This window comes from Galeopterus variegatus, unplaced genomic scaffold (genome assembly GCF_000696425.1).
Source record: "Galeopterus variegatus unplaced genomic scaffold, G_variegatus-3.0.2 Scaffold2062, whole genome shotgun sequence".
NCBI classification, from domain to species: domain Eukaryota; kingdom Metazoa; phylum Chordata; class Mammalia; order Dermoptera; family Cynocephalidae; genus Galeopterus; species Galeopterus variegatus.
The window spans coordinates 183017-208630 of NW_007728173.1; the positions used below are offsets into that span (position 1 = coordinate 183017).

Sequence of the window (25614 nt, forward strand, 5' to 3'; positions counted from 1 at the left end):
ATAAGTGTCTATGTCCCATAAAAAGCATGCACAAGGATGTTTATGGCAGCTGTATTCATAATAGCTCCTAACTGGAAATAACCTAAATCTCCACTACAGTGAGAATTGCCTATCTATAAAATGGAATAGTATTCAGCAATATAAGGAGCAAAGAATCAATACATGCACAAATATGGAAAAATCCTACAGACATGATGAAGGAAAGCAGGAAAACACAAAAGAGTACAGACTGCATGATTCCATGTATGTTTAGTTCAGCAAGTGAAACTAACCTATGGTGACAGACATTAGAACAGTTTACCTCAAATATAACCACAACCCAAATCAAGATATGGAATGTTCCAACTCCAGAAGGTCCCCGTACACCTTTTTTTTAATATCTTGACTTGGGAGGAGGTTTGAAGGATGTATATATTTATCAAAATTTATTAAACAGTACACTTAAGTTCTGTCATTAAGATATATAAGTTATACACTAATAAAAAGAAATATGTTCTAAAACATACAGCTGATTTTTACCTTAAAAGGGAAAATCAAATAGAAACTGATGATACCCATAAGACAGTATTTGAAAAAGAGCTTTTAAATCACAAAATTTGAAGTGGAATAAGGAGAGTCAACTCTTGTTTTGAGGAGGACATCCTAATTGTCCTCTCTTCAATTTCATGCCCACGACTCCTTCTTTTGGGGTCTAGGGTCATAATGACTGCCTTGCTTTTCTATGTGCTTTTTATTCCAGTTTGGAAAATAGATGAGATTTAACTACACAGAAGGAAAATGTCAAGGACATCCTAAATGACATCTCCCAGTTCTCTTTTTATAAGGACCCACGGGAGACATTCATCTAAACATCAGTGTCTGGAAAATCTGCAATTCTTCTGAACAATGAAGCTGTTTTCATCCTGTGGACACTGAGAATCTTTCCCTGGCCTTGTCCGCTTTTTGCTCTGACTACCAGAAACACCAGAACCAAATAAGAGCCCTCTTCCCTTATGTATACACCTTAGTATACTAATCTGACTCCAAGGTTTATTTTCTTACTTTCCCTCAAGTCAATCAGCTTTGTTCAAAATTTTTAACATTTTTAAATCCTTTGGTTGTTTTTCAAAATTGAGATATAACTCACATGCTATAAAATTCACCCTTTTAAAGTGTTATTCAGTGGTTTTTAAAATCACAAAGTCATGAAACCATCATCACCGTCTAAGTCTCTGAATATATCATCACACCCAAAAGGAACCCATTACCACTCACTTCCCCTTCTCCACTCCCCAACAATCCTAAAAACTGTGAATCTACTTTGTGCTTCTATGGATTTGCCCATTTTGGACATTTGATGTAAATGAGTTCATATAATATGTAGCCTTTGTGTCTGGCTTCTTTCACTAGCATAATATTTTCAAGGGTCACCCACGTTGTACCATATATCAGTACTTCATTCCTTTTTATGGCTGAACACTATTCTATTATATGGATATGCCACACTTTATGTGCTATTCATCAATTAATGGACATTTAGATTGTTTCCACTTTTTGCTCTTATGAATAATGCTATGAACATTTCTGTCAAGTTTTTGAGTGGATACATTTCATTTCTCTTGGGTGTATTCTTAGGAGTAGAACTGAGGGGTCATATAATAACTCTATGTTTAACTTCTTGAGGAACTGCCAAACTATTTTCCACAGCAACTATACCATTTATGTTCCCCCCAGCAGTGTGTGAGGGTCCAAATTTCTGCACATCTTTGCAAACATCTGTTATTGTCTTTTTGATTATGGCCATCTTAGTGGGCATGAAGCGGTATCTCATTTTTTTTGACTTGCATTTTCCTGATGACTTTTAAAAATGCTGAGCATCATCTTACATGTTTTTTTGTTGTTGTTATTTGCATATTTTCTCTGATGGGATGTCTATTCAAATCTATTGTCCATTTTTTAATTGGGTTTTTTTTTAATTGTTGAGTTGTAATCTTTTTTAAAAAACAATATCTTATCAATATTTTTAAGCTCAATTGCATTCTTTGAAGATAGCATCAAGAGATAAATATATCTATACAAAAAGGGTTGGAGTTTGCTTATATCCACTTTTTGCAGAGGTAACTAACTCTAATAGTTTTGATATTTTTAGAGTGATATTACATGTCTTAAATCAACTTGTTAATATACCATCCCACCAAATCACAAACTCTATGTTTTTATGCCTAAATTTCATATGTTGGATTCATTGTTTTTATTCTGCCAACTGGCATTAGGGAAGAATTTGCCATTTTAACTGTTTTGTCTTCTGCCATCAACATATATTAAGCACTTCAAACAATAAAAAGGAAAAGGAAAAGGAAATGAAGATGGACTTTTGGTAAATCCAGGACTTTTTCTTTAAATGTGAACAGTCTCACAAAGAAATTACTCTGATGGCTGTATAACAAACAAACAAACAAAAAACAGTAGGTTGTGTATTTATCAGCCAAATCTTTTTGTTAACTTCTCTAAACCAGTCTCAGTTTGATCACTTACTATTTTCAAGTCCCAGGTGCCTTTAATGAATGAATCAAAATAAAAAGACACCTTGTTTTGACATTTATTAACTATGGGAAAAAGGGATAATTTTAATTTTTAAATTATAATCCACACAGGCTCATAAACCATATTTTGATTATACCGCATATCTGAGAGGAATTTATTGACACTACTGATAAGTTAACAATGTTTAAAAATAGTAAATCTTACATTATCTTTTTTCAGCTGTTTATTATTTGATCACTAGAATAGTTTTCCCAACACAACAAGCTGCAATAGATCCATGGGCTATTAATTTTCAGTGCATGGCACCAAAAGAAAAAGCTGGGTAGGTGGACTGATGTGATTCCGAGTATTACAAAACCACCTGCAGAGAACTCAGAGTAAATCAAGGATCACCTCCCATCTTGGTGCTTCTTTGGCATTCAAAGCTGCAAGTAAAATGGTTCTCAAATCAGAGGAAAATGCAAAACATAGAGAGATCAAAACACTTCCTGAAGAAATCTTAATGTGTTAAAAGAGATGAGGATTCTTCTAACGAGAGGTTATTATACTCCCCCTTAGTGATAACTCAATTTCTTTATGCAAGAGAAGAAATGGCCACTATGGTCTCTCCCTTACTTTCACATTTCAATCTTTTTTTCTTTTTGATCAGGGTATAACATATATACATAGTTATGTGTGTACATACCCGATTACGGTTTAGAATGTCCGGCATCTCACGAGTTCCCATGTGCCTCCTCTGAATCAATATCCCCTTTCTGGGAGTTACCACCATTCTCATCTTTATTACACAGATTAGTTGGGCTTGTTTTTAATCTTTATATAATGGAATTGCATAGCATGTTTGTTTTCTTTTATTCTAAGTGTTTTCATTCAATATTATGTCTGTGAGGTTCATACATGCTGTTTGTTCTTTTTTTTATTGCTAGGCATATTTTATTATTTGAATATGTCACAATTTATTTACACATTCTACTGTTGATGGACATAGAATTGTTTCCATGTTTGGGCTATTGCCAATAAAGCTGCTGTGAACATTTTTTTTTTCTCCTTTTTTTTTTGTCTTTTTTCATGACCGGCAACGGATCGCAACCCTCAGTGTCGCGCCCGTACCGGACCGGGACCGGCAACGGGATCACAACCCTCGGTGTTGTGCCTGCACCTTGCTCAGCCAGTGAGCGGGAACCGGTCTGTATGTGGGATCCGAACCCTCGGCAGGAGCGCCGCCGCGCTCCCAAGCGGCGCACTGTAGCAGTGTGCCACCGGGCCGGCCCTGTGAACATTTTTGTATGTGTTTCTTGGTGAGCCCATACACTCATTTCTCTTGACTATGTTCCCAGGAGTAGAATTACTGGGTCACACTGGTATGTTTAGAAGATACTGCCAAACAGTTTTGCAAACTTTGGCTTGGTTTATACTTCCATCAGCCATGTATGAGAGTTCCAGTTGCTTCACATTTCACCAACACTTGCTATTGTCAATCCTTTCCATGTCAGTGATTCTGGAGGAGGAGTAAAGCACCACATTTCAATTTGATGGACATAATTGTATTCTTAAGGAACACAAGGCCATGAAGAAAGTACTATTTGCAAAAACGAAATGAGGCTTTGCATTCTGTACACCTGGGCACCATTATCATCCTGAGGAAGGTGGGGAAGTCCAGCTCCAGTGCATACTCAGCCCCAGGAGCCAGGAGAAAGTTCTGATGTCCCTCTTCCTGAAGTAACTCACTGGCTGCATCTACTGGAGAGGGTGGGAGGACATTCTGAGCATCCATATTTTCAGATCTCTGAGAGCTCAAAGTCCAAGGGCACCACAACGAAGTTTCCATTCAGTTTAAAACTGCTCAAGCACTTTGTCCAGACACTTGCAGGACACAAAGTGGGAATCCTTCACTCATTATATTTTGCACTTGATTTTCTTCCTATCCTCATTAAATCCCCTGAGTTGACAGAGTTTACTAGGAACAACTTTTATCTTTCCCTTTGGAAGGGCCTATTATGACTGGCTCCTAAATGGTCCATTTTGAAATGCCAATGAAATTCCTTAGTTCTATTTTAAGATTTAACAATGCTGCTGAATCAAAATGTTGTTTAGAAGTCAGACCAAGTGTTATAACCTCCCCCCTCCACAAACACACACACACACAAAAAAAAAAAAAAAGAAAGAAAAGAAAAATGGGGGATTAGCATTCTCCAACATCAATAAAACAGTTTTGTCCTAAAATTATTTTGAAAATAAAACAATCAGAAATTTTTAAAAATCATGGAGTTATTTTATGCTAATAAATAAAGTGTTGGAACAATCAAGTGTGTATTTGGGACAAAAACATTCCCTCTCTTGAGGAAATAGGGTGTTTGCTTTTCTTGGTCCCAGTACTAAATGATGCCTATCTCCATTAGTCTAGTTTATCAGATAATTGCTCAACTCTTTGCTTTCCAGATGAAAAGGGAGAAGGATGAGAGATATAACCTCACTGCGATAGTGAGTATTTTGCGATGACAGAGGGAGAAGAAACAGGGTTTAAGTGCTCGATACCACTCCAGGGTGAGCAAATTCCAGACTGTATTCTATGCATGGATTTATTGAGCAATTTAGGTAGCCACCCTCCAGAGAATTGCTGTCACTGGGAGAAGGTGCTTAAAGGGCCATGTTCATTGCCCCAGAACAAAGGGACTGCAGGAGAATTTCGGGTTGCTATTTTCACAGAGACATTTGTTTCCAAACAAAGGGCTCTTTGCCAGCTATTTTAGAAGCACTTGCATATTTATTCGGCCAACTCCCTGCACTGGGGATTGTCTCTGGGCACTGAGGTTTTATCAAAGTCTATTTAAAGCAGAGTGAAAAATAGCTCAAGATGAAAACATAGAATATTTCCAGAGTAGAATGTGTGATGCTTCCTATTTCTTATAGCGTTGATATCTGGTTACTTCCTCTCTTCCTCCCTCCCTCCTTCGCTGACATTGCCACCTGTCTTAATCTTCATTGCATCTTAGTTTAATTGGTGCTGTTTTCTTTTAATAGTACATAAAATAGTGGTGCACCTTAACAAGTTATAGATTTGATGAAATATTTATGTATGTGTGTGTGTATACAGTTTTGAGAGAAAGCAAATCTTCCGTGGTAGGACCTATTTACAAATTCCATCTAGTTACATCCACCATGAAAGAAACAATGTCGGGACATCGTGTGATGAAAGGGAGATGTGCTATTATTTGTACGGTACAAAGCAGGAAAGGAGTCAACGTGGAAAAGGTAAAAATGAGCTCATTCTATCAATGAGATCTAAAGGTTTCTTGAGCTCACATTTCACAGTTCAAGTGATTCAGATCCCTCACTCTTGGAAAGACCAGACGGAAGCTACTGGTTCAGAATCTCTAGTCCTCAAGTGCTCCTTGCCTCTGATCCATTCCAGAACCATCTATTAAGTATAAGGCATTAGGCTTGCAGGTAAGAACCCAATTAAGAATCGGACTTTGTGTCTGCCCTCAAGGTGCTCATGGCCAGTGCAGGGAGCTCCTGTGTGGTGGGGTTCTCTCTCTCTCTCTCCACACACACACAGACACAGACACACAGACACACACACACACACACATCTCCTGGACCCCAAAACAAGTTTGACTCTGAAAGTCATCCCAATAGAGATGTCACTAACATGTCACACTGTGGAGAGGCTAGAGTCACCCACGCACGCTCCCTGCTGTTAGAAAAGCATGTTGTGTGTGGGAGTGCATCTGTATGCACGTGTGTGTGCACACTCCTCTAGGAGGGAGGTGGCTTAAGGAGGAGCAGGGAAGGAGAGTGGAGAAGGGCACGGCAGGCGGACAGAACGGCATGCACTCTCCAAGGCTGCACCATGTGATGGGCACACCCAGTGGTCAGTGGCAGCTAGCACATGGCGTATTTTGGGGATGATGACAGGAGATCAGTGTCAGGGGCAGGCTAGGGCAGCTGTGCAGGGCTCTGCCCACGCTGATACATTTGGAGCTGATTCTATAAGTGACCAAGGGCCATGGATTCCAACATGGGATCATCTGGCTCTGAGCTGAAACTTTACTTCTGGTCCCATGTACCCATCACTTTGCTCTGTGGGTGTAGATCTGAGCCCCCAAGGACAAAGTTCAAATTTCAGAGTACATCTTAACTTTGAGTAAATGGACTCATGGGCCAGAAGGAGCATTAGCTGTTCTCTACAGTCAGTAAGGACCACTCATGATCAAATGTGCTTTTCTTTGGGAGTCAGGATGGCTCAGTATCACAGCAGGAGGAACAGTAATAGGAGCTAACACTTAGCTAAGTACTGTTTTTAGCCCCTGCCCTATACTAATTCATTTACTCCTCACACAGCCACATGAAGTAGGTACTGTTATTATCTTCATGTCCAGACAACCAACCTGAGGCACTGAAGACACTCCAGGATTGGTGGGTAGCATAAGGCTCCAGTTCCAGATTCTGTCTCTATTCCTGTTAAGATGCAAGAACACTTGACCGGCTAACATGTCAAACCAATGTTTCTTAAGCTTCAGTCCTTCCAGTACTACCTTCATGATTTTTGACATATTTACTGGACACCATACTCATGATTTCTGTCTCAATTAATTATTTTTTCTTAAATAAAATTTAGAGGAAAATTTTCTATTACTACTATAAAGGTAAAAGTAGTATCGCTTGCCATAAATAGAAAGGAAGAGTAAAAAATAAACAGGATTTTCAGGTTAACTGCCTGTTTTTGTAAAAAGTTTTACTGGAACAAAGCCCGCTCAATTGTGAAGCTCATTCTGCCATAATAAAGCTGAGTAGTTGCAACAAACACTGGATGGCCCGCAAAGCCCAAATACCTGGCCATTTAAGAAACAGTGTGCAGACCTCTGAAGTTATGTAATTCAGTCCTGGCTAGGTGTTGTTGCCTGTCCTCTTGCTGTTAAAATGAGAGATTAGCAAAGGTTCAAGAGATATTCATCAAGGAGGTACTAGCATCAAACTGAGATTTTCTCATTAGTAATAAAAAGACTGAATGAATATCGAAAAGGGAATAACTGTATCGCCATATGATTTGACAATACCCTATGCCAAGTTCAATGCTCCCTAAAACTATTTTTATATCACAGTGTGCAGTTTATACTTCAGGAAATACTACATTAAACTACTGTATATATGCATATATAACAAACCAAATCACATATGTAAATGATGGAATATTTGATTTGGAAGCAAAAATAGGTGAAGATATTGAAAATTTTGTAGCCTTACACGCATGCAAGAATTTCACTGTTAGAGAAGCAAAGTGTGGTAGAAAGGATACTGGGAATTGAATTAAGACCCTTGGGTAAAAGCCAGCAGTGTGCTTTCAGGCAGGTCTGTTAACTTCTCTGATTCCCAGGGAACTGGGAATCAGAATACTATCCCTGTCTTACATCCTGCATGAGATGACCTGAAGTCTCGGGAGACTGTGCTGGTGGTAAAGCACTTTGTGACCATCAACTGTCATAGAATCATCGATGTCTTCCCCAGCTTCCCTCTAGTCAGGGTGACTACAAAAGCAGCCCTGCTGAAGAGGCCAAAGGGTGGGTAAGATTTGGTTGTGGGAAGGCAAATAATGGAAGCAGAGGAAAGGCAGGCCAAGAGTCCCAAATAAAGCATGAGCAGAGAGGGAAGGTGCCTGCTGAGCTAAGAAAGGAGGATCCTGGGAAGGAAGGGAGACTGCACCTCATGGTGAGGCAGCTTGGGTTCCACACTGCCTGGGGATCCGGTGGCCTCAGCTTGAGCTGACTGATGCAGGAAGGGGGCCAGGCGTCCTTTCTAACCCCAGTTCAGTTTTCTCCATGGAGTTGGGTTCCATGATACTAGGATACTCTCCCATTCTCTGATTACACATGTCCTGGCATCTACGAGCAAATGAGCCATCTGCCTCCCAGTTTACAGTAGCCGAGGAAGGCGGACATTTATTTTAGAAACTATGTTTGCAAGCTTTATTTTTAATGCTGTGACATAATATTCGGGGCTATACAATGACACTGTGCCGTTATAAACAATTCAAAATGAGTAGAGCCTCTGCCCTTCACTTTTCTCCTGAAGTACAGTCAAGGCTATAATTATGATAATAAAAAACAGCTGTGGCAGCAGCAACGGCAGCACAAAACTGTGTCACCACCCACCAGAACAAGAGCCTGAGAAGAGCTGTCGTTTGTTCAGCACCTACTGTGTGCTGAGCACGCTACTAAGTGTGTTGCCCTCATGAGGTCCAATCCACAAAACCGCCCTGCAAGGTCGCTGCAATAATCCTCATGCCATGGGTTAGTTCATTCCACTTGAAGCAAAATTACACAACTTGCCCAAGTTGAGACAGCAAGAGGGTAGGGCCAGATTTGACCCCAGTTCAGGCGAACTTCAAAGCTTTTTTTTTTCTTTCCTCTGTTGTGTTGTGTAATGACAATTTCTCATTTTTCTAAGGTGAGAATGCACTAAGCATCCCCTCTCCAGGAGACAGGCAGAGAGAAGAAATGTGTTAGTAAAGCTGAAAGAATTTTAATACTTCCTTTGCAGTCTGAGTGTTAATGGGCTTCGAGCCCCACAGTGGCATTGACATCATAGGACTGCTGGTGCCCAAATGGAATTTTTTTTTTAACCCCCTGGACAGATGCAGGAAAATATTAACGTTTGGCAAGTGGAAAGGGGCAGCAGATTTTTATTTTGCAGCTTCTAAGACATTTTCAGATATAAAAATACAACATTTCCAGCTTTTCGCTTACTTTTGGGGAACTCTTTGGGGATTTGTGCACCACGTAGCCAATAGAGAAGGTGGGGGTTAATAGTAGTCTCTGAGCAGAACAAAATGATCACAATGAACCTTGGAAACGTAGCCACAGGCTGGGATGTAACATGGGAACAAATGAAGAAATAAACTAAAATTAGAAAGACATTAAGTGCCCTGATGATGATTTTTATGTAATTTCCCAAGTACACAGGGCAACCTACAATATGAATTTCCTTGTTATTAAGCTAGTAAAATCCAGCAGTAGAACCAATGAGCACATCAATATAATTTGTGCACCAGCAAAGGTGATTTTAACTGAGGTTAAGTGCCTTTAGTCCAAAAGGTTTGTTTTAATGTAAGTTTAATAGTAAAGGGGAAATGAAAGAAGCACAGAACAACAAAACTCTCCTGTGGACGTATCCAAGTGTCCATACAACGCACATTCATTCCATCCAGTCGACCCATGGGGACGTTCATGTCTAAAGTATAAATCAGAATTTAGAGACTTTATAAAAAGCTGTTTTTAAGCTCAATATTCCCCAAATGAAAAGGTGTCGATGAGTGCTTAGGGACTCTTAAATTCAGAGATTATTCAATTGCTCTGTTCTACAAATACACTTATGAAACTGTCATAGAAAAAAAATGCTGTGAAATAAACATTAAACAGTATTCTCTACAAAATCAGAGACATGTTTTGCCAACCACTCAAGGGCACAGGCCACATAAACATACCCTCAAAGAGCAATTCTAAGAGGTTCCCTTTGTGAATGAACGGTCAGTGGTTTTCAGAAAGAAAAGAAACAGAAAATGGTGGCAGCCACAGGACCTTCCACAGTGTCTGTGTTCTGGACATGGGTGGGGGACACTCCGTCTGAGAGGCCATGAGGACCTGGTCAAACAGTAGAGGCATCCAGGGTCCACTACCATCCCCTCACCACAGCACACAAGTCATCATTCTGGCCTGATTCTCGGCTTCCATTTTCCTTTTAGCCTCCTGACTCCAATGTTTAGCTTATCCCTAGATTCCTTTCTTTCTTCAGTGAGCAACTTGACAGCCAAGATTTGGTGCAGGTGAGCCCCAAACCCCACCACTTGTCCACCTTAGCCTCTCCATCTTAACTGGGCTTCTGCCATGTGCAGGTACATGAGATACCTGTTCGGCTCAACCTTTTTCACTGGCAAACACCCTAGAAGATCTTATGTCTTCTAGGGGAGGGAATTGGGAAGAGGAAGCAGTTTGTGGAAACACTGCTGTCTAAACAGGATTAAAAGCATCAATTCTCATGTCACACCTGGGCTGTTAGTCAATACTCATGTTCCCCTTATCCGGGTAGAAAACATAGCCCAAAAGAAGTTGAATAACTTGTTCTGGGCCCCTAGCAGGTAAGCGAATGACTACAATTTGAATGGATACACACCCAGAACTGTTTTGTGTCTGACAACTTGTCAGAAAGGAAAGCCAGGGAGAAGCTGGATTTGGTTTTCTTTTTTAAATGGCCACATCTAACCACTCGACCAATCTAACTTCATTGATCAAAGCATCATGCTAAGTTCTGGGGCTATGAGGTGAGGAAGACGTGATGTTGGCCTTTCAGGAGTTCATCATCAAGCCGGGGAGACTCGCCGGTGTGTGAAGAACCACAGTATAACACAATAAGTGTGCAGTTCATAGAGGTATGTGTAAAGCACGACGGGAACACGGCGGGGAGAAGGAATAACTGTGCCTGCAGTGTGTGAAGGGCTTAGGGAAGGCTTCACGGAGGAAATGACACTTGAGCAGGCTCCTGGGGTTTCCACTGAAGGAGAAGGAGATAGAAGCCTCAGAAAAAAAGGAAGTATAAGGCTCATTGGGTCGGCATGGTCCAGGGTGGCTGGATGCTGGGGTGTCTCCTGGTGAGAGGAGAGGCTGCAATGAGATCGCAGAGCAGCTGTAAGTGGCATACTGGGCCACTGGGTGAGCCTCTAAAAGCAGAAGTTGTCAAACTATGGCCTGCAGGCCAAACCCAGCCCTTCACCTGTTTCTGTAAATAAAGTGTTATTGGAACATAACCACACTGTTTGTTTATATATTTTCTATGGCTGCTTTTGTGTTATGATGGCAGAGCTGAGTAATGGAGACAGTATAGCCCACCAAGCCAACAGTATTTTCTTAAAATTAAAAAAAAAAATTTTTTTTTAAATGGCCAGCTCTTTTTAAAAAATAGTCTGCTGGGCCGGCCCAGTGGCGCACTGCTACAGTGCGCCGCTTGGGAGCGCGGCGGCGCTCCCGCCGAGGGTTCGGATCCCACATACAGACCGGTTCCCGCTCACTGGCTGAGCGAGGTGCAGGCGCAACGCCGAGGGTTGCGATCCTGTTGCCGGTCCCGGTCTGGTACAGGCGCGACACTGAGGGTTGCGATCCATTGCCGGACATGAAAAAAGACAAAAAAAAAAAATAGTCTGCTGATCCCTGGCTTAAAGAGCTGAACTATTCTTTTAAATTTCTGTAACAGACTCAAATGCATATGGTCAGGCTTTCCAGGGCACTATTCCTACAGTCTCTAAGCAGCCTCATCTTAAATCTTCTTCTCCATCATGAACAATTAGCTGTTTATCTATGCCATAAACTTATCTGGACATCTCTTTCACAACCCCAAGTGTCACGCCTTCATTTATTGCTTCTCTTTTTTATTTCTTGTTTTTCTTTCAGGGCTTTGCCCCATGCTTTCCTTTGCTGACGGGATTACAAGCCTCCCACCCAACCAGCAGATACTCATCACTCAACTCTGAGTCATGTGCTTCCTCTGCCTCCTTCTCCAATTCTTCATAAATTTTTGTACCACTTTTAGAAGGCTGCTGAAAATCGATTTTTTTCACTTGCCATTACCAAAGTCCATGCTCTGACAGATAGCTATTCCTCAGCGAAAAGCTCGCCTAGTTCTACAATATCCTTGGAAAATATAAGGTACACCCACCAGTATTCACAAAACAGAAAAATGAAGAAATAATCATACTTTTGTGGTAGGCCATGTTAAAGGATTTCTTTTACTAGTAAATCCCCTTACACATTTAAAATCAAATTTGATCTATAAAAATTAAATTTGCACATGATTTTCTAGAAGATACATCTCTAATATAGAGCATGGAGTGTGGTTATTGTTTTATTAACTACTGGCAATAAAATAGAGTAGAAAAGGGAACTCAGAGTTTCAAAAGCTGCTCTTTATGGCATGCAGTATATATTTCAGTTTGAATATAAACTTATAACTAAACTACCTGGTTCCAAATTCCAGCACTGCCCCTTACTAACTGTGTTACCCTGGGTAAGTTAATTAACCTTTCTGTGCCTCAGCTCCCACATCTGCCAAAAAAAAGTGCAGGGAGGGGGAGGGGTTATAACTAACCTATCTCGTAGGGTTGTTGTGAGGATTGATGGAATAAAACATTGAAAGTGGTTAGTGTAGTACCTGGTACCCAGAAAATACCCTGTCTAGTTAGCTAGTACTATAATGTGATTCTCAGATTTCTCTGTGTTTTATCGCCCCCAGCCCCCAGCCCCAAGTATAAAGAATTAAGAAGACTGTACTAACAAGAGCACTTGTAGGACTTGACATATCATAGTAGACGTAAGGTTATTTTTGCCTCGTCTTTCTTGATTCCTCACTGAGAACACCTCCTCCCATACTCCTGGCCCACATAGCTTGGGTAGAGTCAACATCAATCTTGGGCTTTAGGGATTGACACTTGATCCTAGCCAATGACAATATTCTATCCAAAGCAATGTGTTCACAGAGGGGCACACAACCCAAGTTAGGCCAATGAGAATCTATTCCTAGGCTTAATGGAATGGTTAGGTTCTAAGAACACCTCTTTCTGCTGGGTAGCCATCAGTGTGGAGCTGTTGGTAGACATCTTTGTTAGTCGCAGGGAAAATCTTCCTGAGAACAAAGCCAACACAGCAAAAAACAGTTGCAAGAGATGAATAGAAACAATGCCCCGAAAGCAAACACATGCCCCTGGATCCAGCCGTGTTACTCTCGAATTTTCAGTTACGTGTGCTGGTTTTTAGCTTAAGCCAGCTTGAACGGGGCTTTCTGTCACTTGCATCTAAAGCGCTCTGTCTACTAATAAGCCGACATGTCTTACAGCTGGAATTGAGTGTGAATCTTGCTACTCTTGCTGTTGCAGAGAAAACACGGTGAGGAGAGGTGGCCGACTTGAACTGTTGTCTTGGATCTGTCTTTAGCCAGTCGGGGATTGCTGGGAAAACCATTTCATCTTTCTGGGTCCTAGTGTACTTGTATGTCAAATGAGAGAGGTGAGTGAAAACCAGTCTCTAAGATCCTTTTTCAGTTCTCAGATTCTATGAGTATCTATTAGTCTTGGGTTCATTTCAGTTGTGTGTATCATGGCATGATTGGTTACTGACTCTCATATTTTCCTGCTTCCTTCTGTTTCAACTTTAAAAAATATTCTATTAAACTCTTAATCCCTATACTCCAAGTGTTTATTTCTTCCCCTTCAATTTCCTTTTAAGAAAAATATATTTATTTTTGTGTACTTGGACATAATGATGCCATTTTCTTCCCATTTCTATATTTTTAAATCTAATTAAGGTGATATGTTCCTTGAGGGTTGAAGCTAGCATTTTCCTGTGGGTGTAAACATTATTTTTTTTAATTGCCAACCAAGCTGCCAGTTTTTACAGAGCAGCAGGATATGGGTTTTAAGTAATGTAAGCAGGAAATGGGTCTCCAGCCCACACAAAATAAATGCAAAAGTACTGATTTTCTCTGAGTCCACATCTGGCTTACTCATTTACAATTTCAGCCTGAACAGAAATTCTCCCACAGAAATGCAGCATGACATCCATGCCTACAGAACGTCAGACCAAAAATGGAGTATTAGGTGATCGTCCTGTGTGTCTTACACACATAAATAATCTGGCTATTTCAGGTCACCATGCTTTTCTTTTCATGGTAGGATGTGGGGCCTGAGCTAATTGAATATTAGCTTCATATCTTCATATTTATTGATTTCAAGTCATTCACAAGCTCTGAAGTTTGGAAGGATTAAAGGGAACTGGGTGAAATGTGGTCAAGTGACCCATGATCTGCAGATAGAACTGCCCGGAGGAGAAAGATCCTCCCAGAAGAAATGGCTTATGCAGGAAGCCTCACTGTCTCATGACATAGTCCATTCTTGTTCATAAGAACTCTACACATGAGCAGGAACCCCAACTCCAAAGGCTTGAATGGCTACTTCCTGGCAAATATAACAAAATGACCTGGTGGCAGCGGTTTCCCAGGGTGGTTGGTTTAACAACTCAGTGATGCCATTAAAGGCCTGGTTTCTGTTTCTTTCCATTTTTCCATCCACAGTTCCTGCTTTGCCCTACAGCTGAGTTCCCTTGGGGTTGGAGGACAGCTACCAGGGGTATTTGTGGCCACTTGGCTCCTGTTCGCATGCACTGGAAGGGAGGGCACTTCTTCCCAAGATTCTAAGCATGAGTCTTGAATATTCCCTCTCACTGGATCAGCCTAGGCTACATGTTCACACAATAAACAGATGACTGTAGCTGGAACATAGAATATGCTGACTGGCCTGAGTCGACTGAGTTGATCCCTACCCTGAAGCTTCCCCTGAAGCACAGAAACCCAAAGGGTGTAAAAGCAAACTAAAATCTGAGTACAGCTAGGAAAAGTGAAGGGATGGGAGTACAATTAGAAAAAACAGCTGGGTAGGTTACCAAGAAACATCCACTACAATCCCTGAGTAGCAGCTCCTAGCAGAGAGCCAGTCTCCCAGCTGAGCACCCTCAGAGCAATGCTGCTTGGCTTCAGAGGCTCTCTCTCTTCAAGCAGTCTTCTCCCCAGGGCCACATTCCCAGTTCTAAAATTGAAGAGCCCATAATTCATAACTATTTTTCCAACCCCGTGGCTGGGGTGCATGGCTTTTTGTCCCATGCTCTTGGAGGGCAGTGGCCATGTCTCAGGCACAGCACCTAGTCCAGTGCCTCACACACACAGTGGGTCTTTACCAAATCCCCAAGTGCTGGAATGAATGAAAAAGTGGCAACCCCATAAGTACTTCCCAGGCACACATTCCTTAGGCCTGCTATTCTCCCATCGCTTTCTCATCCCCTACATTTGAAAGCATCAAAGAGAGAACATAAATAATGAAATTTTGTGGTTGTATATACTCTGTATTAAAGCATTAATATTTCAAATCCCTATTATCAAATGTTTATGGACCACTAACCAATTTTTAATTTATTAAATGTTCTCTTTTGCATTAAATAAATAAGATGCATTATTGTTTACAAAAGGTAGCTTGGGGAAGAAAAGCTAAATCAAGTTGGAAAAATGCTAATGCCCCAAATTTTGAAATGTTTCCTCCACCACAAAAGTTATACAATCTCTCTTCTCTAGAAAAGGGCAAATTATTATTACTGTTAACATTCATGCTTCTCTCCTCATTTTATCTTCACCCATATGGGCAGAGATCCTTACTCCCCTTGTCAAGATGGGGAACTGGAGTCACCAAGTGGCTGTGTGATGTGCTTGAGTTATTAACTTCTCTGAAATACACAGAGAGTGAGTGACTGCTCTGGAACACAAATCTGCCACCTATGACACCCAACTCCTGCCTTTTCACCAACCACCACTTAAGTTTTATCTGAAAATCTCTACGGTTATTTCATTTTCATGTCACCCCTGTCTACACCTACCCTTGGCACTATATCATTAGTGTCATGTCTGAATTCTACATGCTGACACGCTTCATGATTTGATTTTGGAAGCTGAGCGAATCATGTTTATAGATAAGGCAAACAGGGAAACATTTTTTTGAGACTCCACTTACATTCTTTGGACATTCCCACTTCAAAGCACTTCTGAAGTCGACAGTACTGGCATCGATTCCGGGTGACTTTATTAATAACACAGTTCTTATCTCTGTGACATGTATAAATCATGTTCTTCTGAATACTTCTGCGGAAAAACCCCTGTAAGCAAGCAAGAAGATGAGAAAACTAAGTAAAACAACTGAGTTTCATGAGAAATCAAAGGCAACCTTATCAATGCATCGATTGCTCTTTTTGAGTAATGAAGTGACAGCAGCACAAAAGTTAACTTATTTAAACCTTAAAATCCTTGTGAAATATTAATAGTTCTCCCTTTGTTTCAAACCGAAAAGTCCCTTTTAATCAAAACTAGACATGACCATTATTATCTTGCTAAAAGAAAATTAATGCCAAGCTGATTCACTTGGAAAACATCAGACAGAGTTGGGTTCCATCCAAAGAGGCTTAACTTCGTAACCTGCTCTCTTGCTGGCCAGAATGATTTCAGGAGAGCCCACTATCAAGAACCCAATATATAAGGCATTACATTTGCAAAACAAATTGTTTCATGCAAGAATTAGGTTTTTTCAAAAAAGTTTCCTCCTAGTTCTTTTGCATATTTAGCTTCTATCACAACATTTTAATTATGATTTAATTTACTAAGTGTTTAGAAAAAAATTATCAAAAATTGGAAACAAGGCAAAAAAAAAAAAAGACTGCATATTCAATGACATATTTAGAGCTGATCTAATATGAATAGCCATTAGTCATATGTGGTTATTTAAATAAAAATTAAAGAAAATTAAAAATTTAGTTCCTCAGTTTCATTAGCCAAATTTCAAATGCTCAATAGCCACATATGGCCAGTGGCTACCATACTGGACATCACATTCATGGAATGTTTTCATCACTGTATCACTCTAATGGGACAAGCCCATCTAAGAATCATCTAATGCTCTCAGGGAATGTAACTTTGTTTGACTTACTATTTGGACCCAGAATCTATAAAGATTGTAGAAGACTGGTAAATTGCAAATTATTTTTGTCTATTATAGGTGGGAAGGAATTCTGCCCAAATAAAAAATAACCCTAAAGATTATTGTTTTATTGCCTCATAGGACCATTAACTCTGCAATCTTACTTCAGCACTTTTTTCCTTTCATTCTACCGGTCTATCTTTCTATCTACTTAGATATTTTTCTCACATCCTCTGTTGAACTAGCTTTGTCATCCTACCATTTCCCTCATTAATGAGTTAAATGAATTTCTGACATGTGCATACTGAATATTTGAATGCATTTTTGTTTTCTGATTGTGTGTGTGTGTGTGTGGCAGCTGGCCAGTATGGGGATCTGAACCCGTGACCTTGGTGTTGTAACACTGCACTCTAACCAACTGAGCTAACTAGAGAGCCCCCTGAGTTTTTGTTTTCTAACTTTTTCAAAATTATATTTTGACAGAAGAAACAATTTATTCTGATTTTTGTGAAACACTGATGAACTAAAGCAGACTTCAGGCTCCAGGAGCAAGCATCCCCGGCCTTCTCTTTGTCCCCCCCATTTCTACCATGCGACTTTGCAGTGATGGATAATTGAGTGATGCTTGTTGAATACATAGTGATGCTTGTTGTGAATGAACAGAGAGTGGTAAAGGGTATGTCTGCTGTCTTTTCCCTCTTCTAATTGTCCAACAAAACCCTCCATGTTGCTATGAGTGTTACAATCAAGGAGTTTTACTTTATCAGTTGTGATGTGACTTTGTGACCGACACCTACATTAGAAACAATTCTCTTGGGCCGGCCTGGTGGCGCACTGCTACAGTGTGCCGCTTGGGAGTGCGGCAGCGCTCCCGCAGAGGGTTCGGATCCCACATACAGACCGGTTCCCGCTCACCGGCTGAGCGAGGTGCGGGCGCAGCACCGAGGGTTGTGATCCCGTTGCCAGTCCCGGTCCGGTACGGGCGCGACACTGAGGGTTGCGATCCGTTGCCGGACATGAAAAAAGACAAAAAAAAAAAAAAACAATTCTCTTAATTCTCTTGGGGGTCGGGTGGGGATTGGTGAGAAATTGGTAAAGGGCCACGAGAAATGAATACATTGTATAATGATAAATATACTAATCCTGATTTGAGCATCACATATTGCACACAGGTATTGATATTCAATGCTGCACTATAAAGAGATGTACAATCAATAATGTTTCAATTAAAAAAAAGAAACAATTCTCTTGGAAGTAAGAAACACAACACTAAATGTGTTGAACAGAAAATAAGACTCACCATCTGAGTTTAACTTTCCCTGTAGTACATTAACACTGCAGGAGCCAGAACTGAAAACATTAGAAGCTAAAGCACATTAGTAAAGAAGCTCACATAACACACATTGATTAGGATATTTACATGGGCACCCTAGTATTTTAATGTCTAAATAAACATATTTTTACTAGCATGGTTCAACTGTAAGCGCCTGGAAATCTTGCTTAAGGTTGCAGCTCCTGTCATACATCCCAGACACACACATTTTCCAAGGAAACACAGTTTATTTTTGTACCTCTGGAGCTACAAATACGCTCAGAACCTAAAATAACAGGTTACAAATCCTCTGAAACTCTAACAGAATCTGTGCAGAGTGGTTACCTCAAAAACATATCTTTCCCTGAAAAACATACCTACAGGCCACGTTTGGCTGCCAGATGTACAAACTCAATTTCCAGAAACTTCTGCCAAGAAACACTGACATGACGGAAGACAGAGTCTTTTACGTATGTGTGAAGAAAGAGAGGTATGGACAAAGGTGACCTCTTCCACTTAAAAAAAACCTAACGTTCCGTTCAGCACATTCTTAGCAAGTGACCATGGAGGAGAGAAAAACAATCTCATGATGCCCAAGTAAAAGAAGAAGAGAGAATTGAAGAACTTTATATGTCACTAATTACCTAGTCAGTGTGGTTCAGTAACAATGACGGCAGAAACTAAATAGGACTTCTTGGTTTTCCAAGTCAGATTTTTGGCTGGATTTCAGGAGAAGGTCTAAGTTTCAGTAAATCATTTCCACCGTGGTAGAATAGTTGCTGACTAAAATACATGCTGTGAGATATTTTTATACCTGGGGTGGGTAAAGAGAAATGCTCTCTGAGCCAAAGAAAGGTTTGAATCATACAAATCCTCCTCCTCAGTCGATGTGAACTTTTACATAAATCTGGCTCCCCCGTAGACCACTGCTTTGAGGACCTAGTGTGTGTGTGTGGAGGGGGAGAGGGGCATATCTCTATACCACCTAAGTTTTATTTACTTAATAATTTTAGTTTTAACATTAATTAAAATGAAAACCTTTAATTTCTGGCTTAATTGGAAAACCAGTACCAACTGTCAATATTAGAAGGCACTCATAAAATAACGCAATAATCAGATGCTATTTCACTCTCACTGGATACTGGATCTGCTGAAGGCTTGAAACCCCAGGTCCCCTCCCTCCTCGCTGACAAGGGAGCTAAGCAAGCATTAGAGACATATCAGCACCAACTCAAGACTTCCTCTTTGAGGAATTCAGAGAAAAGAAACAAGTTTCTCACTATGTGATTCAACGTGATTTAAAGCCAGAGATCTGTCCCACCTAAAATTAGGAGCCTCATGTTATGGGAAACAAAACTGTAACCCAAAATCTGTCACATATAAAAATAGGCTTTAGAAGTACTAAGTTCGAGTGTCATAGTTCTTAAAGCCAATGGATGGATAAACACGTCTGGAGGGGAAAAGACTAAAAAGCTGAGCATGTAAAAAGGAAGAATTTGGTCTCATTGGAGGAGCAACCCAAGGGGAGAGAGGAAGCAGGCCACAGAGAAAGAGCCTGGACTCGTGATCACAGCCCCTGGCTGCAGTCTCTTCATGACCACGGGGAAGGCTTGAGTGTCACAACCACGTGGGGCTAAGCTCTCTTGTCCTCTAAATGAGTGCTGGGTGATTTACTTACAAGGTCCTTTCCAGCTGTAAAGTTCTGTGATTCAAAGTCTGTCATCACACCTGGGAGCACTGAGATGGGATGGCTTAAGAGGGAGGGGGAGGCAGTGTCTGGGGATGAAGAAAATGGCTAAGGAAGAGATGGTATTTGAAGACTAAGGAAAGAGAGACCCTCCACCTGCATGGGCAAGAATGGCAATTTCTTGAGACCGGCCTGGGGCTTAAAAGATACCAACGAGAGGGCATTCAGAAGGCGTTTACACTTATCTTAGAACTAAGTCACTGCAACCCCTCTGTAAGGGACCTCAGGCAGGTATCTGTGGCTGGATTAAAGTTGGAGCACTCCAGTGCCGTCCACAGGGCTCTGGCAAGAAGTCTTAGGACCTGGTTTTCTGACACCAAGTCTATGGGTGCTGACACCACAATTTTACTCTTTTATTTTCCTGGAACTTCCTTTTCCCAGTAACCCAGGAAACTTCCATGAGGTCACGCCATCTAGGAAGCCTTCTCTGACTGATCTAAGTGCACATGAATGTCTCCTCTTCTTGGCAACCTTGGTATTCTGCTTTTCCTTCTAATTTCACTTATTCAAGGAAGATATTTGAAGTATTAAACAATAGGACTGTCTGCTTCAGAGGTTACATGGGTGACATGGGGGAATACCAGCCTATGGCCAGTGGTTGCAGCCTCAGGGAGTCCAGTGGGCATTGTGCGTTTTTCCATTAGGGTGTCACAGTGCCACCACCAAATACGCCATCTTCTTTGCTAGTGTCCATGCCTCCCTGACAGAGGAGGAGGATGGGCATGAAGGCCAGCTCCCAAGAATGAGAGTGAACAAGTTAGTGGGCCTCAAGGTGGCCTCCAGGCAGTGCCCAGTATGGCCTCCCTGGAACAAAGACAGTGGACTTGCCTTGGAGAGACTCAAGGCAACGGCTATTCAACAACTGGTAAGAAAGTATTTCAATTTTTCATCACCTAATAAAATTGTATTGATATCAGAGCTGGGACAGAACCTGGTACATAGTAGATATTTAATAAATAATTGTTGATTAAATGAAGGAATGATGAAGTCCTAGTTATAATCAGACCCAGAGTAATAGTCCTAGATTATACCTTAGTTCCTTAAAATATTCCTCAATATTAAATATATTCCTCGAGGATGATATTATCTGAACTTAAGAAACTGAACAACCAGATTTCTCTAAAGTTAGTTGAATATCTACTGATCGAGTTGCAATTAGGTTAGTCAATCAGGACTTCTGTTGGTTAACCATGACTTTTGCTGGTAAATCATGACTTCTGTTGGTTAATTATGACTTCTCTTGATGAACCATGACTTCCGTTGTTTGTGATAGTCAAAACCAGCAACACAATTAATGCTAATTACCTAGATCAAGAAAATAGATTTGTATCACAAACTGAGTCAAGTATTTTCTACCCATGAATTTTTCATCCTTTCTCACCTCATGCTCTTCTTGTCTTGCTATCAAAGAACTGGGGTCCAACCAAAATGGAGAAAAAAACTCATATGGTGAATAAGGCTATATATACATTAGAGCCATTTGGTTCATATATTAGCAATAATCATGAAATGCCCATATCTTAGATTACTTCTGTCTCCCCCTGGGGCTATGAAGTACCATTGTTCCAACTCATCCCCTGTTATCTACAGTACAGAAACAATCCTAAGTTAAAAGATAACTGTCTCTTTTATACATAAATATTCTCTTAAACCTAAAATCTAAAATTCAAAATTCCCTTCATGAACTAACTTAAATCCCAAGTCTATAAAGGACATAGATAAAAGAGGTTCATCTCCCTCCCCTCTTCATATTTTGATATGGAATTAATTTGAGATCCCTTCCCCCACTCTCAAATCGTTGCTCTAGATTTCTTTTTTCCATGCGTGGGCCTTGCTTCACCTTTTAGATTTCAGATGTTATCACACATAATGTTCTTCACCCACAGAGGCTGATTTTTGTTAGTTTATATACTGGCCTAGTGATTATGAATTAGGATTTCTTTCAGGCACATGTGGATCTGAACTCTGACTTTGCCACTTACTATCTGTGGGACCTAAATTATGCAAAGTCCTCAGTTTCCTCATCTGTCAAAAGAGGACTACAAAAGTACCTACCTCATGGGGGATTACTGTGTATCCAATCAGGAAATGCTTGCAAAGTGTCAGCTCAATGCCCAGCACATAGCAAGTGCCCAATCAATGGTATCTACTATAATTGATGAAACCTTATTCCTCAAAGCTTTCTTCTGGACAATTTCCTATATTCTGTGTTTAAAATAAAGATCCCAAATAGGATAGAATAATGTTCTGAACCTCTGAACAATACAGGCTTTTGTGCATAGACCACCTCATGGTTCCATCTCTGTATTTACTCATTCATTTATTGATTCATTCACTCAATGTCAATTAATTGGAGTGGATGTGGTAGGCTCTCTTGGGGCACACCAAAGATGCATAAGGCATGGCCTCTGTCCTTTCTTAGTCTACAAGAAATAATAAGTCAAGTGAATACTATGTAGCAGATGCCACCAAAAAGTGTGATAAGAACGTAAATGAAAGCAGAAAGTGAAAAAGTGCCTGGTAGAGTGCCCGGCACATAGTAGGCACACATGAAATATTTATTGAGTAAATGAAGGACACAGGAATCCAAAGGAGTCAGAAGGGAATCAGCACTTGATCCCAGCTCAAATGAAGGGGCAGGATTTGAATGGCATACTTTTCCCCACGAGGAATATTACAGGTAAGCAACAGAGGCCAGGGGTAAAAAAGCACAGAGAATGACCAGTGATCCACGTTTACAGAAATGTGAATGCTGGGGGTGTGGGGGTGTAAGACACGACTGGAAGAGGGGGTTGATATTCAGACTGGAGAAGATCTTGAAGGCCATGCTGAGCATTTACTAGGGTGACACCGCACTCTTCTGTGTGGGACAGGGCTAGGGTCAGCGTTGTATTCTACCAAGACTGCTCAGGAAGCTGTGAATCACTCACTTCATCACACATTTATTTAACACATATTAAAGCAGATAAAGTTGAGATCTGGGTATTAATACAAATAACTAATACCCCAAGCCTTGGGTCTAAGCAGGAATGTAGTTTAAGAATCCTTACTTTCTGAAATAATAGTGCAATATACTGATTCATATTTAATCATACAGTTGCTTATGAGAATTCATACTGTGGTATTTTGAATGGAAGTTTTTGTCAGTCTGAGAGCCATTTAGATCATGTTTTACATGTATAGACTGTGTCATGATTGTTTGAAGAAAGGCATTAAGGAAAAACTTTTTTCTTAAAAAGGCAATTTGGCACCATATTTAGTCATAAAAAGCATTGGGTCAGGAGAAATTCAGGGTGGGAAAACCAGGGTGGGAAGCACATCTATTTGAACTAGGCTGCGGCAGAGTTCATTTCTACCCCATGCAAAGTTCAAAAGGGTAATTTCTCCTTCCAGAGAAAAAGAAGGGAAAGAAAGAGAGAAATGATAGTCATTTTTCCCTTGGTCATTAAAAGGAAAAGATTCCCAACCTCATCACAATCAAAAAGTGACCAGGTGACTGCCCCAGGTGGTCATTTGCCCCATCCAGCCATGCTGGAGCATGGTGCAGGGTGAGCCCAGACCAGCACAAAGCTGCCAAATCCCATTTCCAGCCAGAAGGCAAGGTGTTGCCGGTAGGAGGTGAGTGTGGAATAATCCCATCACAGCTACTTTGGGAAACATGGTTTTCAGACCAGGAAACACGTTGCCTTAAACAAACAAAAAACACCCTCCGGAGTGAGTGGAAGTGTATGCGTGACAACGTCTGAAAAGTTATTAATAGCAAGATTTGGGGGCAGAAGGAGAAAAGTAGAGACCTTTTCACCCCACTGACAGACAATGGGTGAGAGGGAGGGAGAAAGTAGAAAAACAGCCGACTATTGTGATGACAGAGAGCTTCCCTCTCTGCGGGGAGGGCGTGCGTGTAACGCAGAGAGCCCCCAACAGCCGCGGTAGGGAGGGGAGCGAACCCTGAGCCACGAAAAGGAAAACAGCACAAAATTCTTACTTTCAAGAAGAAAGCTGAGCTGTCCCAAGGGATAGAGGCTCAACGCTGTTTATTTTTTGTTAAAATAAGTAAATAAAACCCTGCCAGGACACGGTCCCAGTGTTGGGAACCTAGTAAAGATGAATGGGTGACAAGAGAAGACAAATGCTCTGATGTTTCACGGCCCTGGCTTCTGCTGTTACTCCACAGCGCCTCTTGCCTGCCAACTTGGACAGTGTCTCTTCTGTCCTACTCAAAACCTGACCATGAATTCTAGGCCTGACTCTCTCCAGTCAACCCCCTCAGACCAGAAGCTCACTTGGCACACTTACTCCTGCCTAGGTTGGAAAGGCAAGCCCATATTTTGGGAGATGCCTAGAACGATGGCCCTAAAGAAGGCAGTGGTTACAGATTTAGCAAAAATACCATCTCTGTGGGAACTAATCTTTCTGGAAGAGTATGATTATGGAATTTTCCTGGACTCTGTCAGGTGAACCCCTGGAAGCTCAACCCCTGATAGACCCAGAGGCCACAGCACTCAATCTTTTAAATCCCCAATTAAGTAAAACTCCTTGAGAATACCACTGAAAAGGAGGCCTGTGTTCTTAACTGAGAACTTGAACTCACATCATCAGAGATCAAGGTCTAAACTTCCAAAGTCTGTGATGTCCCAGGAAGGGCACCAAGCCAATACATTCAGTTCACAATGTTCTTTATTTTGGAGGAACATGATCTGGGGAAGAAATGCTACTCGGTAATATAAACTGGAAACCAACAGTAAGGAGAGATTACTTGGTTAAAAAGACATTTTTCACCTAAATTCAAAAATATTTTATCCAACCAAGTAATCTCTCTTATTTTGGAGGAACATGATCTGGGGAAGAAATGCTACCCGGTAATATAAACTGGAAACCAACAGTAAGGAGAGATTACTTGGTTGGATAAAATATTTTTGAATTTAGGTGAAAAATGTCTTTTTATAGTTTCAAAACATGACCTTGGATACAATAATTTTTTAAAATGGTACAGGTCTGATGGCCATAACCCCATTCCATTGGTAGGCATCAAATCCATCAGGTTTTGTGGCCAATCATCTCAAAATAAAATTTGGGGAGCATTTCATAAGGCAAATAACCACTACTAGTTCAACAGGCTGTTTTCCAAAGGTGAGGAGGATTGTTCTGGTCAAGGCCCAGCACAGTCTCACTGGTTCCACATGTAGAAGGGCCCCATGCTTGCTTTAGTGCTCTTCTGTCATTGTCTTGAGATCTTAAATAATTCTGAACAATAGACAAACATTTTCATTTTGCATAGGGTCCTGCAAATTATGTAGCCAGTCCTGGCTGTAGAATACCATCTACGACAAAAGTTTGCAACCTTTTTTCTTTGTGAGGACATAGAAGTCTTGAATAGTCTCTCTTCTCCTCTGGTTGACCCTAGTTTAAAGACTGTAGATCAGACAGAATTAAGTAATCCACAACAATCACCCTTACTCCCCCCCCCCCCCCCCCCCCCCT

The 25614-nt window shown here is 40.9% G+C and overlaps 1 protein-coding gene across 2 annotated transcripts in view; it reads right to left on the bottom strand.

Moving 5' to 3' along the window:
* The window catches only part of RARB (retinoic acid receptor, beta), a 163512-nt gene that overhangs the window by 79394 nt on the left and 58504 nt on the right, over positions 1-25614 (bottom strand). For both annotated transcript variants that reach the window (XM_008580298.1, XM_008580300.1), the window contains exon 3: positions 16118-16259. In XM_008580298.1, coding sequence (XP_008578520.1) covers positions 16118-16259 — 142 coding nt within the window. The remainder of the gene's footprint in view (positions 1-16117; positions 16260-25614) is intronic.